At 37.3% G+C, this 24,119-nt stretch overlaps 1 protein-coding gene across 1 annotated transcript in view; it reads right to left on the bottom strand.

Moving 5' to 3' along the window:
• CSMD1 (CUB and Sushi multiple domains 1) overlaps positions 1-24,119 on the bottom strand; it is a 1,215,136-nt gene that overhangs the window by 303,260 nt on the left and 887,757 nt on the right. The window contains exons 25-27 of the mRNA XM_017887857.1: positions 15,364-15,555; positions 9,071-9,209; positions 4,452-4,639 (exon numbers count right to left, since the gene is read on the bottom strand). Of these exons, the coding sequence (XP_017743346.1) occupies positions 4,452-4,639; positions 9,071-9,209; positions 15,364-15,555 (519 nt within the window). The remainder of the gene's footprint in view (positions 1-4,451; positions 4,640-9,070; positions 9,210-15,363; positions 15,556-24,119) is intronic.

Below are 24,119 nucleotides of genomic sequence, written 5' to 3'. Positions count from 1 at the left end.
CCCTAAATAAGTAAGAAATGCTCAAAGAATATTGATTGATTGGCTAATGACCAAGTGAAACTATTAATTAAATAATAAATTCCTTTTAAATAAAATTATATTTCCATTTTAAAACCACATTTTACCACAGAATTGATATAAAATTACCTTCATCTACATAAAAAATGTAGTTCTACATTTTATATATTTATGCTTTTTTGGCTATACATTTTAGGGCTGAATCAAAGAAAAATTGACTCTGAAAAAAATTGAGGTTCACTTTCTAACTTTTGTACATCAAACATATTAACATAAAATCATGCCACACCTTTCAGAAAAGACTGGAGAATTTGGCTTCTCAAAATGAAACAGTTTAATTCCTGAAAGTTAAGAGCACTTTCTTATATGAATAACAATAGACAAACTTAGAAGATGAAGATGGATGATCGTTCTTATTCTTTTACTACCGTATTTCTGTTGTTAGTCTTAATGGAGTAAACGTCAAACTTAGCAGAAAAAAATATATTGACTGATAGATGATGGTCAAACATTGTGCCCTGGATGTACTAACAGCCAATAGTTCTACCTTAGTTATAATAATTGCTGAAATGTTTTGAGGGCTTATTATGTACCAGACACTGAACTAGGTGCATTTCTGGTTTAATTCTAATCTCCACAACACCTCTGCCAGGAAAGGATGTTAAGAATGTAAAACTCAAGGAAAGTTAAGTCACTTCCACAGATACTCTGCAGAGACCTGCCCAATTCTGGGGCCCCTCAATTAGGCATTCACTTTAGGCTGCATTAAGTATTTCTTCTTCCCAAGTAAAAATACAAAGCCTTTTCTCTTCAGAGTCATGTTGCTCTGCAGTCAATTTCAGTTATCTTCTGGTAGCCTTAATATTTTAATTTTCTATTTCAATAGACCATCTAAAGTATCTCTAAATGAAGAAGTATATAACCCTATACTCTACCATCCTGCTAGAAACAGATAATATATAATGGAAGAGGAAAAGCGAAAACAAAATGCTAAACTTTGGGAAGCTGGAGGAAGAAAAAGAAAACTGATTAACTGTATTGATTCAATATTTTCAATCATATTTTTAATAATCCGTGTATCATCATCAACCAAACAGAGATGTCTTTGGTGATCACTGACTTAATCATTATATGCATTAGATAAATAATCTATTATAATAATGTGTTATATTTAATAAACTATATTTCTTATATATAATTTACATACTTTGATTAAATCTATATATAATATAGATTATATAAGTTTGTTCATTTAAGAATTTGAGATTAAATGACACATATATATTTTATGTATATTTCTTGTTTTGTGCCTTCGAACCAGTGCTAATTGCTTTACTGAAAAGCCACTTGGATTTTGAAAATGGTAGCTGACATGTTGCTTTGTAACTGCATTAAATCCCATATAGAACACAGAACATTATTTTAAGGAAATACAGATCAAATAAGTAAACCTGTAGGTACTATAAAAGTTGCTCATTTTTTTCTGATTTTTTATTCAATCATTCAACACAATGTACTGAGCATCTAGTGAATAGAAGCATTGGCCTTGTTCATAGTATTTTCCCCTATTGTAAATAAAAAATGTCCCAGTACACACCTATTAATATATGTCTGTTGTCCTTTTGTCCTTTTTGATCATTTTTTGTTATAAATCTCTTTTAGTCTAGTTTCCCGTTTGATTAAATATCACCTACACAACTTTCTTCTTTAAGCCACTAATTTTGATTTCTGATGGCAGGATTTTTTTCCCAATGAACTGCATCTAATCTTTTAGTTCCATTACTTAGTTGTCACTTCAGGATGTTCAGTGATAAATCACTGGCACTTTTTTTGCTTACAATTTGCCAGGCTTTCTAACTAGATGACTTCATAGAGGCTGTGTTTTGTGTTGTCCTTGTCTGTTCCACTTAAGCATACCTTTGAGCTTGCCTGCATCAGAGGCCTGGTAGATTGCCTTAGCCAGGACTTGTGAATTGTTGCACAGCACAACTGCTGGTGCCCCTGCTATTTCCCATCACACCTAAGAACTGGATCTGTCACCTGCCTTACGATCCACACTAGCACTTGCTCTGGGCCAGATGCAATGACATCACTGCCCTAGGCTGGATACAATGGCATCACTGCTTGAGGCTGGATGCAATGGCATCACTGCTCCAGGCTGAAAGCAATGGCATCATTTCTCCAGGCTAGATGCAATGACATCAGTGTTGTAGGCTGCATGCAATGGCATCCCTACTCCAGGCTGGATGCAATGACATCACTGCTCCAGGCTGCATGCAATGGCATCGTTCCTATTCTCTTTCCTGCGATTTTTATTTTTCACAGACTCCACTGGAGAACTTTTAAAACCTCAAGAGCTGTAGTCCCCAGTTAAATGGCCATGCTGGTTACCCAAACAAAAATTAAGGAAGTTCTTTCTTCATGTAATTTGCAAGGCCCTTCATACTTCATTCATTCATTGGTCCATTTATTCATGTGCCTTAGGATGCCGGGGAGAACAGGAGTTGTTGCAGTGGGCAATGATCAGGTACACTCTCACATTTATATGAGGATTTGTTTTGTTTGTTTACTCGCCTGTGTGATTTTTTTTTTTGGGGGGGGGGGCCATCATATAATAAGTAGTGTCAAGGTAAAATGCATTTTAGTGAATTCTTGTTAACATAGAAACTACCTTATGATGTGGCAAAGGCTCAAAAGTACTATTTTCCACTATTCCTAAACATGACGGATACTATCTCAAAGGCATAGGATATTCTGATTGCTAAGTCGTATACTTTTTAAGATTGCACATTTTAGTAAATATCCCTAAGTTTGCAGATTTTTTTTTTTCTTTTTTTTTTTTTTTATTTTTTTATGAGGACGGGAAACAAAAAAAAGAGTCTCGCTCTGTTGCCCAGGCTGAGGAGTGCAGTGGGCCGGATCTCGGCTATAACTGCAGAGTTCCGCCTGAAAAAACACAGAGGATGTCAACACACATATCCCTCCATGCCTCAGCCCCCCAATAAGCTCGGGGAAACTACAGAGCGCCCGCGCCACTCGCCGGACGCTAGTTTTTTTATATTATATATAGTAGGAAACGGGGTTTCCACCGTGCATTAGCCAGCAGAATTCAGGTCTCTCAATCATCACTTGACCTCGTGATCGCAACGCCTCGGACCTCCAAAGTGCATGGGAGAATTACAGGCAAGTGAAGCTTGCACGTGCCCGACCAAGTTATGACAGATTATTGAATGTACCAAGTTTGCAGATTTTGATGTTTGGGAGCAGACAGACCAATTGCCTACTTAAAACTATACGAACAGGTCTGGTAATGAGGTAAGGAACATAAAATATATTCTTTTAAAAAATATTTTTCATACGAATTGAACTCAAAAGTGTAAATAAATAAAAATATTTTCATTTTTTTAAGAAAAACCCTCGTTACTGTGAATTGATATTTTGTTAAATCCTCTTCCCCAATTCTTTATAATACACCTTGTATTTTATTTTGTTCACATGAGAAATAAACTTGAAAAAATACATATTTATTTTGATTGACCCAATAGCAAAATGCTGAATTGAGGGTGGTTTTTAGGTCAGTCTGTTTTCCTTGGATGTTAATGGCAGGGAATGGTTTATAGCAAATCAACGGTGAATCACTGATCTGAGGACCAAAGGAAAGAGCTCTGAGCAGCGTCAGAAACCTTGCCAAACCAGCCATGGGTGACTGAGGCAGGGAAGGGCACAGACATGTTGACATGGAAAATGTTGAGATAAAATGAAATTATTGTTGGCTGGGCGCAGTGGCTCGTGCCTATAATGCCAGCACTTTGGGAGGCCGAGGCAGGTGGATCACCTGAGATCAGGAGATCGAGACCAGCCTGACCAATATGATGAAACCCCGTCTCTACTAAAAATTCAAAAATTAGCCGGGCGTGGTGGCGGGTGCCTGTAATCCCAGTTACTCGGGAGGCTGAGGCAGGAGAATCGCTTGAATCCGGCAGGTGGAGCTTGCAGTGAGCTGAGATCGAGCCATTGCACTCCAGCCTGGGCAACAGAAGCAAAACTCCGTTTCCAAAAAAAAAAACAAATTGTGATTTTCATGTACTTACATTTAATCATCTTGAAGAAACAAATTATAAGATGTTAAAACCCATCTTAAAATAATTACTAAATGTCATCAAACTCTTTATTTTACAAACCACAATTTATTTTTATATGGTCATGAATTTGGACAGTTTGTCCTCCTCTCTTTCTTCCTCCAGTTAAGGTAGAAATGCACCTTGGGAATATCTTCACTGGGGAGGGAGGAGACATGTATCTTCCCAGACGGAGGAGACACAGGTCAGCATTTGGTTATTAAACAGATAAGCAAGATGTTACAAAGCAACGCTTACAATAAAAACAGTCCTGATACAAATTAATTCCCTCCCAAATTCAGGCAGTCACAGTACCTTTAAATTCAATGGCGAACCCCGACAAGCCCACAGAGGCATCACTTCGAAACGCCAGAAAGAGGCTGTTTCCGCTACTCTCTATTCTTTCTGGGGCTTGAGCGCCCTGGTAACTCCCAATGAGAGGGCTGTTGGAATCCTCCCCTTCATAGATGTGTAGGAAGTCATAGCTGGGCTCCATGTTGAAACTAAAGAAAAGAATAGTAATTACGTCATACGGCTAATAGAGATTTACCTTATCTTCCAGAGTGGTAAGCCTTTGAGTGCACAAAGTGATTTTATTTGCTTTTGTAGAATAATTTTTCAATTAGGGCAATCCAAAAGTTAAATGTAATATGAATCAAAATATTAATAAAATAGCAATAAGTATAAAATATATCAATTGTGACAAATCGTATTTTGCCTAATTACCATCATGTTCAATACAATATTGTTTTGACCATAGTCAAAAGGAAATAAGTCATAATAGCAGAGAGTTATGCTATCCTTTCCCTGTACCCATTAATTTGCTAAATGAGATGCAGTTTAAAAGAATGGAGCTCAAAAGAGATACATTTCCACTGACATTTTATCTTTATCTGAATATTTTTAGTTTTGAAAATATGGGAACTTTGAAAATATTGGAATTTGAAAATATTGGAATAGTCAGTAGAATTACTGACTATTCTTAAAGGTTTTGTTTTTTTTTAAACAAACAAACAAAACACCTTTACATTATTTTACTTAAAAAATGCAGTTTTCCAGCCTGGGCAACATAATGAGATCCTGTTTGTACAAAAATACAAAAATTAGTGGAGTGTGGTGGTGCACCCTTGTAGTCCTAGCTACTCAGGAAGCTGAGGCTGAAGGATCACCTGAGGCCAGGAGTTTGAGACTGCTGTGAGCTGTGACCACACCACCACACCCATGTACTCCAGTCTGAGAGACAGAACAAGACCTTGTCAAAAAAAAAAAAAAAAAAAAAAAAAAAAAAAAAAAAAAAAAGCCTCCACTTGCTTGGATGAATCAGCCAATATTAATGGTCCCTACAAGGCACAGAGTAATCTTTCTCACATCATGTTTCACCATCACTGAATATCCCAGTTTCTTTCTCTCTCCCTCCCTTTCTGTTTCTCTCACTTTCTCCATTTTTCTCTATTTCTCTCTCCTCTAATATTAACATACAGTCAGTCCCCAAAGAGGGTAACAATTTAAACCGAAAGCTCTCAAGGGCTAGGCTGTATTTGCCATTGGTGATGTGTAGGCTGATAGAGTCTGTGAGCTTTAAAAGTATGCATACTCTAAGGGAAAGGCTGAACTTGGTTAAGATGTCTACGATCTTGATGTGAACAGAATAAACTGATAAAGTAGAAGTATTAAAACCGTCCGTTGTGGCCGAGTGCGGTGGCTCACGCCTGTAATCTCAGCACTTTGGGAGGCTGAAGTGGGTGATCATGAGGTCAGGAGTTCGAGACCAGCCTGGCCAATACGGTGAAACCCTGTCTCTACTAAAAATACAAAAATTAGCTGAGCAAGGTGTTGCGCGCCTCTAGTCCCAGCTGCTCGGGAGGCTGAGGCAGAAGAATCGCTTGAACCCAGGAGGCAGAGGTTCCAGTGAGTTGAGATCTTGCCCCCGTACTTCAGCCTGGGCGACAGAGCACGGCTCCACTTCAAAAACAAACAAACAAGCAAGCAAACCAACAAACCCATCCCTTGCAGCCACCCCTTCCCTCTTCTCTTCTCTATAGCAGGTTTTTCGTATGTATCTTTAAAAAGCACTCAATTTATGAAGCTCCCACTTCCTTTCCTTTCCGTTTGCAGAAATTTAGGACGACTGAGTCAGAGAAGGTCAGGGTTTTTGCTTGTTGGTTTGTTTGTTTTTGTAATCATTAAAATGTTCTAAGTGGCTCCACTTGATCTGGAGATTTGGATGATAAAACAGCAACAGAAGGTCCCTCCTGGAGGGGTCCACTGCACCATGAAGGGGACCAGAGGACGTGGGACCACCAGCATCCGTGCAATGCCCAGCCTGCATCACGCTGTCCTGTTTCGGGTCAAGGATACCCTCACTCCACATTCTGAATATACTTATTAAAGGAAATTTAGGAAGGTTTCTTAGTCTGTTTATTTGACAAGTTCACTGACGTCAAGAATGAAGAAGGAATAAAAGGTTGGAGTTACTAGGTATAGGGGCTACCAGGAATGGTGTGGGTTAAGTAGAATTTTATTGGAATAATTACTGTATTTAGAGTGTTTGCAAGGATGTTATTAAAATCTGGTCATGCCATATCCCCAATATTTGGCTTAGTTAATTATCATTATTGGTAATTTATTCAACACTGCAAATACTACCAGACACAGGAAAACAAACAAACAAAAAAAACACTATATATCCCATCTGCTCTCCTTTTTTGCCTGTATCAAAATTCACGAGTAGAAGTCTGGAGTGAAATTTATAATTAATTATGGTTCCTTTGGTTAACTCCTTATTGCTACCTCTGCCAGCTGCACGTATCTCTAAGCTCTAATAGCATGCCACAGCCTGACTCAGTGTTTCAGCCAAATTTGATTTGAACCCCAATGTGTGAGCCCCATAGTCCACAGGGAAATTTGATGGAACATCCTCTTTCTGAAGACCCACAGCCCTGAATGAGCCTGGAAGTGCATATGTCCTTCAGGTCGTTTGATTCTTTGCCTTTATCATCAGTAATGACAGACTCCCACTCTCCCACAAAAAGCACACCTGAATCTGCCATCATCCTGACAGTGCATCCTGGCCAGCCCTCATCAGCACCAGCCTCCTGTTTGGGAAGCTGGACATCCTCATCCCCAAACAGGATTCTGGCCTCTCCCTCCTCACTACTTCCCAGGAAGATGTCCACTTGATCACACGCAAACTCCAGATCAGAGAAGTCACTGATTTTCACAGATTTCTGAAGTTTCTGAGACATTGGGTCAGGTAGTGAGTCATACAATCTATAGGTTGGGAAAGGCTTTGAGATTATCTGTTTCAAACTTCCAGAGGGGTGGATAAAACACAGTGAAAAGTCCTTGCACAAAATGCCTTAAATATGCATATCATCAAAAGAGTTGCACTTTATGGGAAGGAGGAAACTCTTACTAACGAGGTTCTGTGTTCACTTTCAATTCTTTCTTTCTTTCTCTTTCTTTCTTTCTTTCTTTCTTTCTTTCTTTCTTTCTTTCTTTCTTTCTTTCTTTCTTTTTCTTTCTTTCTCTTTCTTTCTCTCTCTCTCTTTCTTTTGTTTTCTTTTCTTTCTCTTCTTTCTGTCTTCCTGTCTTCCTTTCCTTCTTTCCTTTCCTTTCCTTTCCTTTCCTTTCCTTTTCTTTTCCTTTTTTTTTTTTTTTTTTTTTTTTTAAGATAAGGTCTTGCTCTGTTGCCCAGACTAGACACTATTATAGCTCATTGCATGGTCTCAAACTTCTGAACTCAAGTGCTCCCCATCTTGGCCTCCTGAAGTGCTGAGATTACAGGCATGAACCATCACACCTGGCTTCACTTGTTAATCCACTTATATCTTGAAACCAGAGGTGCCTCCTAATTTTAAGGAAGATGCTGCTAGAATTTAACATTAACAAAACCCACAAAGATATCTAAAAAATATAGCCAGTGAGTGTTCACTGTTTTTCTGTAATAGCTGAGAAACATTTGGTAAATTTGTGGCAGTTTAGTAAATTCAGGAAAAGATGATTATCAATCTACTTAAGATTCAGAATCATAGAAATGTAAAATTCTCCTGACTCAGATCTCATCAGGGGGAGAAAGTGAGGGAACGTAAACACATTCAGGCCTTGAATATTGACATAAAGATCTCTAGAAAAGGAAACTCGCTCCATTGACAGATTAAAAACTCTAATCCCAGGCACTTGCCCTGGATAGCTGAAAAGTCAATAGGAAAGTCTACAGAATAACTCACCTTCGCAAATATTACATTCATTTAGTTCAAAAGTCAAAGTCTAAAGTTAGAAAAGATCTTTGGATTCCATAAAAAGTAATTATCATATACTATATCCTAATACTATAATTATTTAAAGAGTTTATTATCATAAAGTGGCCACAGTATTTGACCTTCCACCCTCTAGTCTAGTAAGAACAAGTTAGCATATTTTTAGGACTGAAATCTAGTAACTCAGACTTTACAGCAACCACATTTGGGGAAAGTTTCATTTTCAAGGCCCTATTAAGTCTGAATTATTGTAATGATATTAGCAGTGCTACCCTCAGGAACGTCAGGATGTGCTGTGGAAAGGAATTCACTATCATGCATTGAGAGCGACAGGAGGCACTGATGAGAAATTACACCAAGTGTCTCCATACCATATTTTTATTATTTTTATTGAACATTCTGTAAGTTAAGCCTTCTCATAGGGAACACATTGTGTGCAAGATAAACAGTATTTAAAGATAATTCATGTGCATCTTAACATAAGTAGAATGCTTCCAAAGCAAAATAATATATTCCCATTTATGTCATTTTACAGTCTGGTGTAGTCTCCATTAGACACAAAATCTAGTGCTTACCTAGATATAACACTGGAGACTATGAGGTCATAAAAGAAGTAATTTTTAGGTATGGCATTAAAAATCCTACTAAAAAGAGGACTTCTGCAAGAGACAGTACCTTTTGAATATCAAAGCAATGACAAAGTCTGGGTTCACTTTTACTCTCCAGTCACATTCCTTCCCAGGAGGATATGGCTGTGGGTAGTTGGGTGATAAAATAACACCTGCTGGGCCCGTCAGATTCCCTCCACAAGCAGCTGTCACAGAATGAAAGTTACAGAGACAAAGTTAGGAGAGAGAAGAATGCCTGCCAGTCAGTGTAGAATGAGACATCACAGAATTCTTTAAGAAAAAGAGCTTGTTCATCAGCATTTTTTCCCCATCAAAGAGATTGTGTGTTGGTTATCAATTATCCAGATAAAACTGTAAGACCCAGGAACCCTGTACATTTTTCATGTAATTGTTAATGAATTTTACATAATATTCCACCCCATTTTCAAAGAGAATTTTCAAACTTCTGGCACATAAAATTTCTTTCCTGTAATTTAAAATTTTCTCAATTAAATGAAAGATGACTTAATCCCTACACCTGCCAACGTGCACACATAGGAACAAACAGGAAAACACTTGAATAAAAAAATCCCATGGTCATCATTTTATGGCCATGTTCATTCTTTTGCTATTTCTTATAGTTTATAAAATCATTGTCTATTTCTTCTTGAGTGCCTGCTTCATGTGGTACAGTGATCATCTGGCTCCTGTTCACTGTTTTATCCCTGATGTCTAGGCGGTTTCTGGATCGGAATAAGTATGCAGGAAATGGCAACTGGGTGCATGAAAACATGGCCTTTCACATTCTCCCAGTCCTCTGGTGTATGGAAGGCTTGAATTACTTTCCGCATATTTCAAAGTGGCAAAACAGACCCCAAAAGTTTAAGTGACCTCTAAGTATACGTATCAGTAAAGAGCTGAGTTGGAGCATTACTGTCTGGAAATATCATTTGATCATAATGCTTGGTATATTATTAGAAAGAACCACTATATAGGAAAACAATAAATTTAGTTTGTGTTTGAAGTCATCAATTTTGAATTAAATGTGTTTACATTTATATTAGCAAGGCAGTAATTATGTAGCTCAATGTGGTTAACAGGCAAGCCAATTTTTGTTCTTGAATTGGAAAGATTTTAGGATTGTTTTATTTGTGAGATAAGGTTTCTCCTAAACCTCTCATCTCAGGGAAGGTGTGAAAACACTGCAGAATTTGTAAGTATACACATTTTAGACACATAATATGCTGGGTTTAAAAGTTGTTTATATCAAATATTGTGGTTTGTCACCAAGTTGTTTTAAAGTGTGACTACAGTTACATCATAGTCTTCCCCTTAAGTTATATGTCTTATTTCATTCCTATTGGTCATATATGCATTAAAAAATACGTAGGAAAGAAAATGTCTTAATTGCTGATTTTTTCCCCTACACAAAAGGAGATTTGTTTTGTAAATAAGATGAAGGAAGATGAAGACCCATGCTTCACAATTTTCAATAATGAGGGTGTCTTTAAATACTTACTTAACATTTCTGAAAACTTAATTTTTATAATAAGAAATACAACTAAGTCCAGTAGTTTTTGTTATACTCTCACAGCCTAATTGAATGCAAACTCTGAATGCTATTGCAGAAAATATTTATAATAATAAATTCTACAGATATACTTTCAAGAGTAATATAATTTTTACAGAAAAAGATTAAAACTTGATTTTCCCCAGTATGCTTTTAAAAAAAAAAAAAAAAGAATTGTGCAGAAGAAATTGTCCCCTCAGCTCTCACAGGGCAGGGCCTCCTCGGAATCATGCTGCTGACAGTGTGGAGAAGTGCACGCGTGGACCGATGAGGAAGGAGAGCTGATGCAGAGAAAGAAGGTACCTGAAGGTCTAGAAGATTCTACTCCATACAGGTTTTGAAAGATGAAAAATGACAGATGCAGGGCACTGTCTACAGGGTGCTACCAGCAGGAACAGTTCAGGGATATGATTCAAATATTGATTTAAAAGACACACAGGGGAAACGCTGTCTTAGTCACACAGATCCCAGGAGGCGCTTTCAAACGAGGTGACTTGAAAGCTGAAAGTGGAATTAAGGAGTGCTGCCTGGCCTTGTTGGTTCTCTCGGTTGGTCTGGTATTCTTCATGTTCGTTTTCTTAGGTTTTAATTATCTTGCAAAATATTTTGGAAAGGATTAGAATAGTAAAAAATGCAACTCAGAGATGCTAGGAAATTCTCCAGAAGGAATAAATCCACCTATTCCTTTCAACCCACCAACCCCTTATTTAAACCTTTAGCCACTATGCTAAATAGCAAACATACATATGTAGCAGCTCCTTCACCATCAGGGTTTGAAGCTGCGGTCCTTAATGAGACCGACCCATCTACATTTCTGCATTAAAACATGTGAATGTTCACACCGTTGGGTGTGATAAATATTTTCTAAATAGACACCTTTATGTCAGGACAGTCTGTTGTCCTTAAATGAATTTCTGCAAACCTAGGGTACATTTTGGCTTTTCAGAGTGTTTTGCAATTTGGACTTGGGGAAGAGCAATTGCAGGCTACATAAGAAAATGAAGACTGTTTAGGGACACTTTACTCAGAATAAGGAAGTTGAAGCCGAACATGGTGGCTCACGCTTGTAATCCCAGCACTTTGGGAGGCCAAGGTGGGTGGATCATCTGAGGGCAGGAGTTCGAGACCAGCCTGGCTAACATGGCAAAACCTCACCTCTACTAAAAATACAAAAAATAGCTGGGCTTGGTGGCGCACGCCTATAATCCCAGCTACTCAGGAGGTTGAGGCAGGAGAATCGCTTGAACCTGGGAGCAGAGGCTGCAGTGAGCCAAGATCCCACCACTGCACTCCAGCCTAGGAGACAGAGCAAGGCCCTGTCTCAAAAAAAAAAGTCATCAGTGTCCTTTGGTCTACAGAATTCTCCTTCTAGACTAAGTCAAAAAGCTAAACAGAAGAGCCTTTATGGTAGGAGTCATTTCGGATGCAACAATAACAGCAAAAAAAAGTGAGGCATCCACCCAACACTCAAGAAAAAGCAACTGCAAATGGCAGGTGTTGAAAATAAATGTTGTCACACACAACAGGTGAGAGGTTAAGATATTTTATGAAAGAGAAAGAAAGAGAGAGAGAGCCAGTAATGAGTAAATATACACTGATAATGAAAAGGAAAAAAGTAAGTTAGCTGATCAATCAGGAAAGAACAAATTCAAACAGCCAATAAGCTTATGAAAAAAAAGTTCGACCTTATTATTAATTTAAAATGCCAATTAAAACAAGACATCATCACTCTGTGGCTTAAGATCTATCATGTGTGGTGTGTTCTCTGAGTCAGAGAAAATATTAATAAATATTTATGGTTGATGGCAAGGTAAATCTGTGTGACTGCTCTGAAAGTGATTTTAAAAATGGGCCGGGCGCGATGGCTCACACCTGTAATCCCAGCACTTTGGAAGTCTGAGGCAGGCAGATCACGAGGTCAGGAGTTTGAGACCAGCCTGGCCAACATAGTAAAAACCCGTCTCTACTAAAAATATTTAAAAAATTAGCCGGGCGTGGTAGTGGGCTCCTGTAATCCCAGCTACGTGGGAGGCTGAGGCAGGAGAATTGCTCGAACCTGGAAGGTGGAGGTTGCAAGGTTGCAGTGAGCTGAAATCATGCCCCTGCACTCCAGCCTCGGTGACACAGCGAGACTCCACCTCAAAAACAAAACGAAACAAAAACATGTTTAAAAAGTCCTAGAAATATGCAAGTTTGTAGAAATATGTCATTTGTCAATAATCATGATTTATTTTGCAACATGGGTGCTCATTGCAGGTATCTTCAGAATAGGGAAAAGGTTAAAACAACTTAATTATACAATAATAAGGGACCTGAAAAATCATTATTGGTAGATTCAAACAAATAGACACTAGAGAGTGGCATTGGTGGTGTAGTGGTGCCTTCTAAAGAGGTAGGATTTAGTCATTAAAAATTAGTAGAAAATACATAGTAACACAAAATATACACACCATGTACTGGTAAGTAAAAAGTGCAATTTACAAAATAGTCATGCAGGATGCTGTCATTTTAAAACTTTTTTTTTTTGAGACAGAGTCTCACTCTGTTGCACAGGCTGGAGTGCAGTGGCGCGATCCTGGTTCACTGCAACGTCTGCCTTCCAGGTTCAAGCAATTCTCATGCTTCAGCCTCCCGAGTAGCTGGGATCACAGGCGTGCACCACCACACCTGGCTAATGTTTGTATTTTTAGTAGAGATAGGGTTTCACCATATTGCCCAGGCTGGTCTCAAATTTCTGACCTCAAGTGATCTGGCCGCCTCGGCCTCCTTAAGTGCTGGGATTACAGGTGTGAGCCACCACGCCCAGCCGAAAACATTTTAAAATACATTACATATACATAATTACGAAATTATTTATAAATGTCTATATTAATTGTAATTGTCTCCAGGTAAAAGATGACAATGTTTTCTCCTCTTTAACATACTTTATAAAATGTCTTCAGTAAAATGCATTACCCTTTAATGTGAAAAAAGGTTAAAAAAATTAAAAAGTGTTTTGAATCTTTGAAACAGAATTTACATAAGTGCTAATTACGATTCACTCATGCCCTAATGGGCAAGCTTGTCACAGAGGACATAAACCTCATTCCTAAAAAATAGAAAATTGCAATGTAATAAAAATATAATGTTAATTTATTTCCAATTACGTATTCTCCATTTTTCTGTTACATAATACCTATGCATGTAGGCGGGTCTGATTGCCAAAATAATTGATTATCCATTTGCCTGCAAGTGATTTCAGCTTGTCCTTGAAACTGATATTCAAGGTAGAGACAGAGTTATTTATTTAGCTTTTGGTGCGCTTTGGATTACGTAGTTGCTGGTCAAAATAAAATAACTAAGAGATGATCTAACAAAAGATCGACTTGTTTGTAGATTAATTAGGAGATGGCCAAATTTTATATTTGCATGTTCAAATTAATATAAATTAATGAATTACTTTTAAGGGATTAACTCATAGTTATATCGCTTTTTAATGTATTCCTCCATGAGCCTAAAACATGCAAAACGGAAGAAAAAAAAAAAAAACCTTTCCTAATGCAAAAATAGGCCATTGGTTTAAAATGATTGCCACATTTATAGGCAATCACTCCACTTTAAAAAAGAAACACGCCGAAATCTCTCCAGTCTTCTGATGACTCAGCGTGCCTTCTGATGACTCAGCGTGAGTAAAAATGCGTGACTGGGCTCTCAGACGTTATGAAAAGTAAATGCAGCATCAAACATTAAACCAACATAGATTGCTCTCCGACAAGGCTGAGAATGCTAACAAGCACAGCTATCCAACTTCATGTGTCTTCACAACTGGGATAAGTGGTTTGCCATAAGCAAGAATGCTGTATCATAGCTCCCCAAGACCACTGAGAATTTTACCACTGCTGTGTACACAACAATCAAAACCATTTCAAACCACAAATCCTCCCCAAGGTCATCCTCTGCAAAACGGTTTACCCATTTCATGATCACTTTCTCTCTTCACACATCAATTAAATTTTACATTTTTCAGACAGATTGTAAAGAAGTACTAAACTGTGATAGTTCCTTAAAATAATAAAGTTCAGTAGAGTTTATTTTCAAAACTAAGATGATATACTCTAAGTAGGAATTTCATGGTAAAATATTTTATTGAATGAAGAGACCATCTACCTGAAATTACTATTTTACATAAAATATATATTAGCCTAAAACCATATTTGTGATAAATTGTCTCAGGTGGCTATTCAAGCCAAAGTCTGCAAAATCATTTGTTATCCTTTTAATAAGGTCAGACTATAAAACGTTAATAAATTGCAGAAACAAACCTCCTTTTATCTTCATTTTAATACAAACAGTGTAATTTCTAGTTTTCAGAATTCTATTTTAAATGTACTAATATTATAGGGGAAAAACATCTAAAAAGAGAAAGTACTTTTAGTGAGTAGGTTTTGCTTCAGGTCATGTTTCTATATTAAAAAATCAGAATAGCAATGGTAGGGTTATAAATTTTGAGCTGCCTAGAATTTTAAATTACAGTAATTTGATTGATCCATGTTTAAATAACATTTGTTAAGGGTAGGAAATGTACGGTAAATGTCAATTACCGTACATTAAAGGGATGACTTCCTTTATCCCACCTAATTAAATAAAGTTTAAAGGTTTACAATAACATTTCAGGAGTCTCAGAGAGCCAGTGAACATGAAAGAAACGCTTGAGAAATATTTCTGAAGGAATAATACATTTATGGAGCAATTTAAACGACAACATGCATCCATTCCTGAATATAAAATTTCTAAGTTCTGTTGGCTGATACCTATGCATGTAGGAGGGTCTGGTTGCCAAAAGAACCGGTTATTCAGCTGCACACAGGTGATTTTGGCTTGTCCTTGGAGCTGATAGCCAGGGTCACACTGGAATGTGATGGTGTCTCCAGCCTCTCTGCTGTCTCCATAGCGGGTGCCATTTTGAGGCATACCTGGATCGTTGCAGGTGGCTGCAATTGACGCTGCAAACACAAGAGAAGGCCAGGTCACAGGCTGGAAAACATGGTTTCCACATTCCTGTAGGTGTGGTTGTTCTTGTGGGTTGAAGCACTCTTCCCTGGCATAATAAGTCATTTGTCTACACATGAACATACAAAAATAGTTTCTTTTCCCAGAGATACATTCAATGACATACATCTTCACTGTGCTTACACTGAATAAATTCTAGCAAAATTCTACTGAAAATGCAACCAACGATGAAACATATCAAGGTTTTTTTTTTTAAATAAAATTACATTATCCTGAGAATAAATACATATACACAGACTGATTTTCTCTTTAGCAATATTTTAATGAAACCCCATACTGCAAGTTACATAAACTAGTTAAAGTACACCAACCTCAAGGAAAACAAAACAGGAAGAATTTCCTTAAGGTCTGTGCCTTCAAAGGTGATCCAATAACCTTGGTTGAGATGCCAAGGGTAGAAGGTCCAGAGGAGATGACCAGTGAGTTTTACTCAGGATCCCCTAGGTGCCATTACCTTGGCAAAATTATTAATAACCCTGTCACTCACCCAAAAAATTCCAAGTTGGACAATATATTATATGGCTACCCTAATGTTAACAAAAGCTCTGAAAATAACATTCTGTCTTTTTGCATATATATAAAGAATCTCAAGTCTATTGAGTAGAGGCCAGAATCTGCAAAGCAGTCTGGTGCATGTGCTTTCAGGGGCCACTGGGGCCTTGTCACGTCAGTCTCTGGTAACCATGTGTAAAGTGCATTGCAAACGATGAGCCTAAAATCACATCCCACAGGCAGCCATCAACTCTGCCTGCACCCAATCAGGAAAGAATCCCTCAAGCCCAGAGCTTTCACCAGAGCTCCCCCCTTCACACTAAAATGCAGCAGCCTCAAGAAATGGGAGTTGTTTTCTCCAGTTTCTATAACTGCTGTGTATTATGTGTTGTACTGAAAATTAGAAAGATACTCCTGAAAAATCCAAAGCTTAGACCTTTTTTCATTTTACTTTCAATTAGAAATAATGAGCTCTTTCTTACCACTCCCACTGATAAGACGATGACCATTAAAAGCTCTTTCTCTCTGCAAAGCTGCTTCAGTGTTTCAAACACAATGTTTATGAAAGAGTCAAAAAAAAAAAATAAAAAAAAAAAAAAGAGAGAGAGAGAGAGATGAGTGTATTATTCTATATACATACCATCACACTGTCCATTTTAATATTTGAAGCCTTAAAGTAATGAGTAGGCTTTGCTTTTAGTTTTGTAAAGTCTGAAGCGTTTGTGTGTGTTTGTGTGTGTTCATATTCATATATCTACATATGGATAGATAAATGGAACAATAAAATCCATTTAAATAAAAAGTTGGAAGATATATAAAAAAGAATAAGACCTGCTCTGTGCTATGCATGTGCTTTTCAGACGAACTCAGGGTGCATTTTGGACCCGCCAGTAGTGCCCGAAAGCGGGAAGAATGCCACTGAGGGGAAGGTAAGGTTTAAGGTTGGGGAGATGGGTTACCTGTGGTATAAAAAAAAAAACAAAAAAACATGCCACCGAGAAGTGTTCCTTGTACCCTACGGAAGAAAGTGCCTTCCCGCCACTTTCTGTGCTATTCAGACATTTTTAAACTAATAGGGGAGGCAATGAACAAATAATTCAGAGCAAGAGAAAATGTTAAACTGCGCAGATTAAAAGATCAAAGCTCTATCCAATAGTGTCATATGATACAGATATCAAGGATCCTATGGTTGGTCAGACCTGCTTAAAATCCCATCAGGACTTAATTAGTACCTAATTAGTACTTAATGATCACTTAAGCACACTTACCATCAGCTAACAAATCAGTAAAAATTAGGCTAGCATGTAAGTTATTAATCTGCTGTGAAGATGAAGTGTAAAAACTTGCTAACTTGTCTTTCTGCTTACTATTCTCCAAGCTAATCGAGGCCAGAAGCTGTCTTCACCGCTTTCTATTTCTCTCAAATTGATTTTTATTACATTGAAATGTATACGTGTGTACCTATAACACAATGAGAACCATGACATGAACATCTGTGCTACCAACTCTAAGAAACAGAATATTTACCAATACATCAATATGATCAATGCACAGAATATACCCTTCCCCATGTCACCTTCTTCCTCCACTTCACGGGAAATCACTTTCTGAATTTTATGTTTATCATTCCCTTTTCTTCATAGTTACCATAAATGTATGCATTCCAGTTTTAGCCACATACATCAGTTTCCTGAAATCAAATGCTTAATTGGAATTATATGTTGCAAGTTCTGTATCTCTCTCTCTCCTTTTTTGCTTGTATTATGTTTTTGGGAGTCATCTATGTTTAGGCATGATGCTCTGGTCTACTCATTTTCATTGCTGTATAGTTTTCCATTGCATGAATGTACCATGATTTTTCCATTCTCCTCTTGATGGATCTTTGAGTCATTTTTCTTTTTGCCTTTATATATAATGCTGCTATGAAAATTATTGTACATGCTGCTGGTACACACTTGCTCTTTCAAATGACTTGGACTCCTATGTTTTAGATTTTCACTTCCAAACAGCATGCAGTTAGACTGTTCTTTAAATTCAATCTCAGAATTTGTCTTTTAATTGGGTAGTTTAGTCTACTTATAGTCCCTGAAGTTTCTTCTCTATTTGGATTTCTCTCGACCATCTTAGCTTGTGTTTTCTATGTGTACCCCCATTTGCTCTCCCTTTTTGCTTGCTTTCATACTAATTAATTTTTTCTCATGCTTTTATTTTAGTAGACTTTCTAGAAATTTTAGTATGTATTTAGTTGTAATAGTCTTATCTTCTTCTTTAATATTTATTATTCTCTCTCTAATTACATGAATTGCTAGGTATTTTAGTTTTTTTTTTTAAATCTTCAATTAGACATAGTCATTATCCATTTGTTTTATAAACCTCATAAATTAAATATTATTGTTTTACATAGTTGACTGATGATTGTTTAAATTTTCATACATATTCACCAATTTGTTTGCTTATTTTTTCATTTTTTTCATCTCAGAGCTTTTACTTGGCCTAATTTTTCTACTTCATAAATACTATGGTTTGACTATTTGTCCCCTCAAAAACTTATGTTGAAATGTAATCAATATGGTCATATTGGTAGGTGAGGCCTTTAAGAGGTGATTGTATTAATCATTTGTAAATTAATGGATTAATGGGCTGTCACAGGAGGGGAGCTGGTGACTTTATAGGAAGAGTGACCTGAGATGGCATGCTCAGCCCCTCGCCAGGCGATGCCTGCACACATCAGGACTCCAGAATCCCCACCAGCAAGAGGGCCAGATGTGGCCCCTCGACCTTGGATTTCTCAACCGGTATATTTGTGAGAAGTATATTTATTTTCTTTATAAAATACCCAGTTTCAGATACTCTGTTATAAGCAGCAGAAAACAGACTAATACACTAAAATGATCTGTTCATTTTGTTTTGTTTGTTTTTTGCAAATTACGTTTCGTAAGGATATGTGATGGCTGGGATTATTTTCACATTTACTTGGCCGTTCCTGTAGTATTTGGTTTCCTACTCATATTTTTATTCTGTTTTTTTTTTTCATTATTACAGTCTGAATCTGATAAGAATTCCAATTTCTCATGTAAACTAAGCTGTTTGTAAGTTTTCATATTTGCACTTCTGTTCTGGGGAACTTTACTTATGGTAATTCTTTGTGTTCTGCTTTGAAGGTACACCCATCTAGAGGAGATACACATTAGATTACAGGATCTGCCTGGAACAACAGAAAACTTCCTCTTTTCAAAAATAAATTATCAGCTTGAGGTATTTTGGACCCCAAAGATGGCAGAAATTCACCTACAGACTAGTGTGAAACCCTCTGGCTGTTGTGAGTTGCATGCAACTATGTCTCCATCAACATCTATGTCTGTCTATTCTCCCAACACTGCGAGTAGAACACCCTTTGGTCTTCCAGCTATACCTGAGGGTCTCCTATTATATTTTCAACATCAGAAAGACTTAGATTTGCTTTCTATTCCCTGAGCCAAGGGACTCTCCGAGTGGAAGCTCCACATCACAGGGAATCAGCAGAGTCAATCAGGGCAGAGCTGGCTTCCGAGTTTCACAATCTCTCTCCATTTCTGCATTTCACGTCATCCAGGAGTCCTTATTTTCTTGCAGGTTCAATAACACAATTTGAAAATCCAAAACCAATTGTAACCAGCACTTGTACTCTATTTTCAGCATATAAGTTTTCAGAGTCCTTACTGTAATACTGCAAACGGAAGCCCCTCAATCACATTTATTTCACAACACTGGCCATGATTTCTGACACATCATTCTTCACGTCATTATCAACATCATTATCATTACTCGTGTTTTGAACATGGGAATCTCACTTGAAAACAGCATTCTCAGTGGAGATCAAGAGAGTGCTTGGGTTTCAGAGAGGGTTTTTCAAAGGAAAGAGAGACGGAATGACAATCAGAGTCACCTGAAGGCCATTTCTGTACTTCCCCACTTTCCTCCCATCAGCTGCAAAGACTGGAACACAGGGAAATCCAAGCATATGACTCCAAGAGAAGCCTGGGAGAGCAGAGGAAGGCAGGATAGATGTGAAGATGCAACACTCACAGTTAGAAAGCCATGAAGGTATCACCCATAAGCCACACATTTTTCTAACATAGAACACTAATCATAGAATACAATCACCAGACTCACAAAGCAATTGGCCACTGTCTTGGTACCAAAGTGGTACCTTTTCTGAACCAGCATTTTACATGAATTCTGGAATTTACTCTTTGAGTGATGTTCCTATAGAATCTATGATCAACTGTTGCTGAGATTTCTCTGGGTTTCAGAAAATAATCATAAACAAATCCTACTGTATATGTACAATCTTGTTCATCTGACTGAATTTCCCATCTTCAAAGGAAAATTCTTCCTTTCCTCAAGCAAGTGGTCACATGTATAATTAAGTATTCATTTCCAAGTGATAATTTCTGTCAGTTTATATAGGTTAAAAAATTAACAATAAGTGTATAGTATTAAAATAATTGTCATATAGTGGTAGCCATTGTAAATATAGCAACATTTATATAATGAAATGAATGTTATATAACAGTACAAGAATTTAAAAACAAAAGTTTAGGAGGTGAGTCAAGGACATCAGGGATGACAGTTTCATTATAATTTTTAAAACCAAGATGTTCTTATTTCTCATTCCCAAATTTTTATTTAATATTTACCAAAAGAAAAGATATATAATACCCACTACTAAGAAAGTTTTACACAAAGGTGCACAGATTTTATACACAAATAAGAATTTTAACAGATATATCAGCCTTTCAAAAAATAAGTGCTCTGTTGAACACTTTTCTGGGAGTTAATAGGATCTGGTCAAATAAGATTGGCAAATACTATACACCCCAGTTTCCCCTTAGAGATTTCCATTGCACATTAGGGATTAAAGGTTCAGAGCTGTACACTACAGTAAAAAAACTTTTAAAAATCATTGTTTAATCCAGCGTATCCCACATTGTCATCATAGAGCACAGTTTTCCTAGAAAATCTCTTAAAATCCTTCCAAATAGAAATCCACAGAGCATCAGTAGAAACGCTGGCTTGCACTAGTGGTTACATCTCCTTTAATGGCACAATATTCTGTTCATTTCTGAAAGTACCTTTTCGTAGTTCTCAACCCCATTTTTATTTGGAATATGTATAACAATAATAATGCAGCATGCAATTAAAAGTTTTAAACTTGTGAAGTTCATGTTGTCTAATAAACAGAAATACTGCATCTACAACATTATTCTAATGATGCATCTACATAATTAGCTAAAGTTTATGCCAGTTATATGAAAATGTAAGTTTTAATGAAATAGTTATATATGCACTTAGAGCTCTATATATATCTGCTTGTATATTTTCAAAGATTATTTAAAATTGCCATAAATAAACTACTAAGGCTTACTTAAATTTAAGCAAACCCCCAACCCTCACACTTTGTATTTAGAATGGTGAAACAAAGATTAAAAGTTCCTAGAGTTAGCCAGATTGGCGTAAAAAACCTGTAAGAAGGCTTGAGGAAGGAGAAAGAGAACAATTTTAAACAATGTAGTGCAAAATACATCAGTTGGGTCTTTTAAACAAATTTCATTTTATTTTCCTCTAGTTATGAATGATGGAAAGATGTTTTCTGGTAAAGGCAAGAAAGTTTATTCTAGACTAATACAGAAGCCTCTACCCAAGGACACTCCATTAGGGGCAGAAACTGCTTGTCCACTTCAGGCTCATCACAAAACGATTGGCAGAGCAGGCTGCCAATTTGCTTAAATTTAAGTAAGCCTTAGTAGTTTATTTATGGCAATTTTAAATAACCTTTGAAAATATACAAGCAGATATATACATGAGCTCTGAGTGCATATATACATTCCTCTTCCGTGGCTGTATTCTTTTATGTGCCACATCATACACTCTACTCATTTTTCTCTTACGTATCTTTTCTGCAAATTGGATTTGTTGGTGACTCTGAAGGTTTCTGGTTTCTTGCCATAAAAAAAGCAAACAACATTTTCAGGTGCATCAGTCTTATCCCTCAATGGCCAAAGAAAAAGGCAGCACCTGTTCCTGAGAAGAGACGTGTCCTGTTCTTCAGTTTCCCACAGGCGTTCCCTGGAAAATCTCAAGTCACAGAGGCACTTTCCGCAGGCCCATTGGCCTCTGACGGGACATCTCTGCCACCTGTCAGGCTGCATCCAGAACCATCCCAGTCAGCTTGCGCAACACAGACCTGTGCTGCCCTTCACAAAACAGCAGTGGGTCTGACTCTGTTTCCAACAGCAGGATTGACAGTGTGCGGTACTGCACTGCAGAACCGGACGCTGCAATAACGTCAATCTCTTTGCAACTAGATAAGAGAGAGATATATATATATATATCTCACAACTTTGCCGGCTGGGTGCGGTGGCTCACACCTGTAATCCCAGCACTTTGGGAGGCCGAGGCGAGTGGATCACAAGGTCAGGAGTTCAAGACCAGCCTGGCCAACATGGTGAAACCTCGTCTCTACTAAAGATACAAAAAATTAGCTGGGCATGGTGGCGTGTGCCTGTAATCCCAGCTACTTGAGAGGCTAAGGCAGGAGAATTGCTTGAACCCAGGAGGTGGAGGTTGCAGTGAGCTGAGATGGCACCATTGTACTCTAGCCTGGGCAACAGGGTGAGACTCCATCTCAAAACAAAAAAACAAAAAACCACAAGTTTGCATATAAATAAAAATATAAATATTTTATATTAAATATTGTATAGTATATAATAATTAATATAAATAGCACAATTTTTTGAATATAAATATTAATAATTTTTATAATTCTATTTATAATACAAACAGTAATTTTTACAATTATATTTATAGTATAAATATCTATTTTTGTTAATTTTATAATATATAATTAAATATAATAAATGTAATATTTATAAAAAATTATAAATATCATTTATGTATTTATAATATTTATTATCATTTATATATAATAATATTTATTGTTGTCATTTATACATAATAATATTTACTTATTATGAATATTAATTATATTCATGTGTATATGCAAAGTTGTGTTATTTTCCTATTTTGCTAAAACAAAGTTGGGACTGCATTCTTTTAAATGCATAAACTCCTACTTACATGTTTTTTAAACATCATGTAAAACTGTATTTGTTGACTGAGGTATTAGTTCATAGAAGTACGTTTGCTAAGTGTACCCATATCATTTAAAACATCCCTGCGTACCTCTATAGAAAAAATGCTTCTCATATCTGTAGAGAAATACATAAAGCAACACCAATATATAGAAGTAGTCGCATTTAATACTCAGATCACAGCCTGTGGATTACATAGAACCTCTGTTGTTCAACACATGAAGGAAAGCTATTGGGTTCGAAATCAGGTTTATAAAGTAGAATTGGCTACTCGCTAGGCAGTGATGCTACTGCGGGGCTGGTGAACCACGTTTTATTCTTTCTATTCCTTTAATTTGGAGGGTCAGTAGCCTGTGAAGCTCCTTGCTTCTGTGCACTGGAGTCAGGCTGACGCAAATTAGGAAGCAGGCTGTCACTCTGGGAGTAATGCAAACGTAGGGCGTGTCCTCCCCCATTACCCTGGGGAGCAATCTGCTTTTGCTTAACAGAGACCATCCCTTTTTAATGGCCAGGTGGAGCAGGGTTAGTTTGCATAAGCAGTCTTATGAGGAAGAAGGGAATAAGGTCCCAGCCAAGTGCACCCGATTTTACACTGGAAATACATCTGGGTCGCCTCTAAGCTAGGTTGCTGCAAACATCAGCTCTTCAAAGGGGAAATGATAGACACAGGTTGAACTTGAGGCAGGACAGCCAGGGCTGAAACATTTGGGGACAGCTTTGATTCAGCCCTGAATGTGGCTGAGAATCTGAGCGCTTTAGGACCCTGGAGGGTGAATGGAGGATTGAATGCTATTTGGGAAACAAGGGTTGAATGGGAGGGATATAAAGTAGTAGGTGGAAATCCAGTTCCTGGACACCCTCCAAGCATCATA

Source organism: Rhinopithecus bieti, unplaced genomic scaffold (assembly GCF_001698545.2).
Source record: "Rhinopithecus bieti isolate Rb0 unplaced genomic scaffold, ASM169854v2 scaffold_15838, whole genome shotgun sequence".
Classification (NCBI taxonomy): Eukaryota; Metazoa; Chordata; class Mammalia; order Primates; family Cercopithecidae; genus Rhinopithecus; species Rhinopithecus bieti.
Note: the sequence above shows the minus strand (reverse complement) of the source record. Positions and strands in the feature narration are given on the sequence as shown.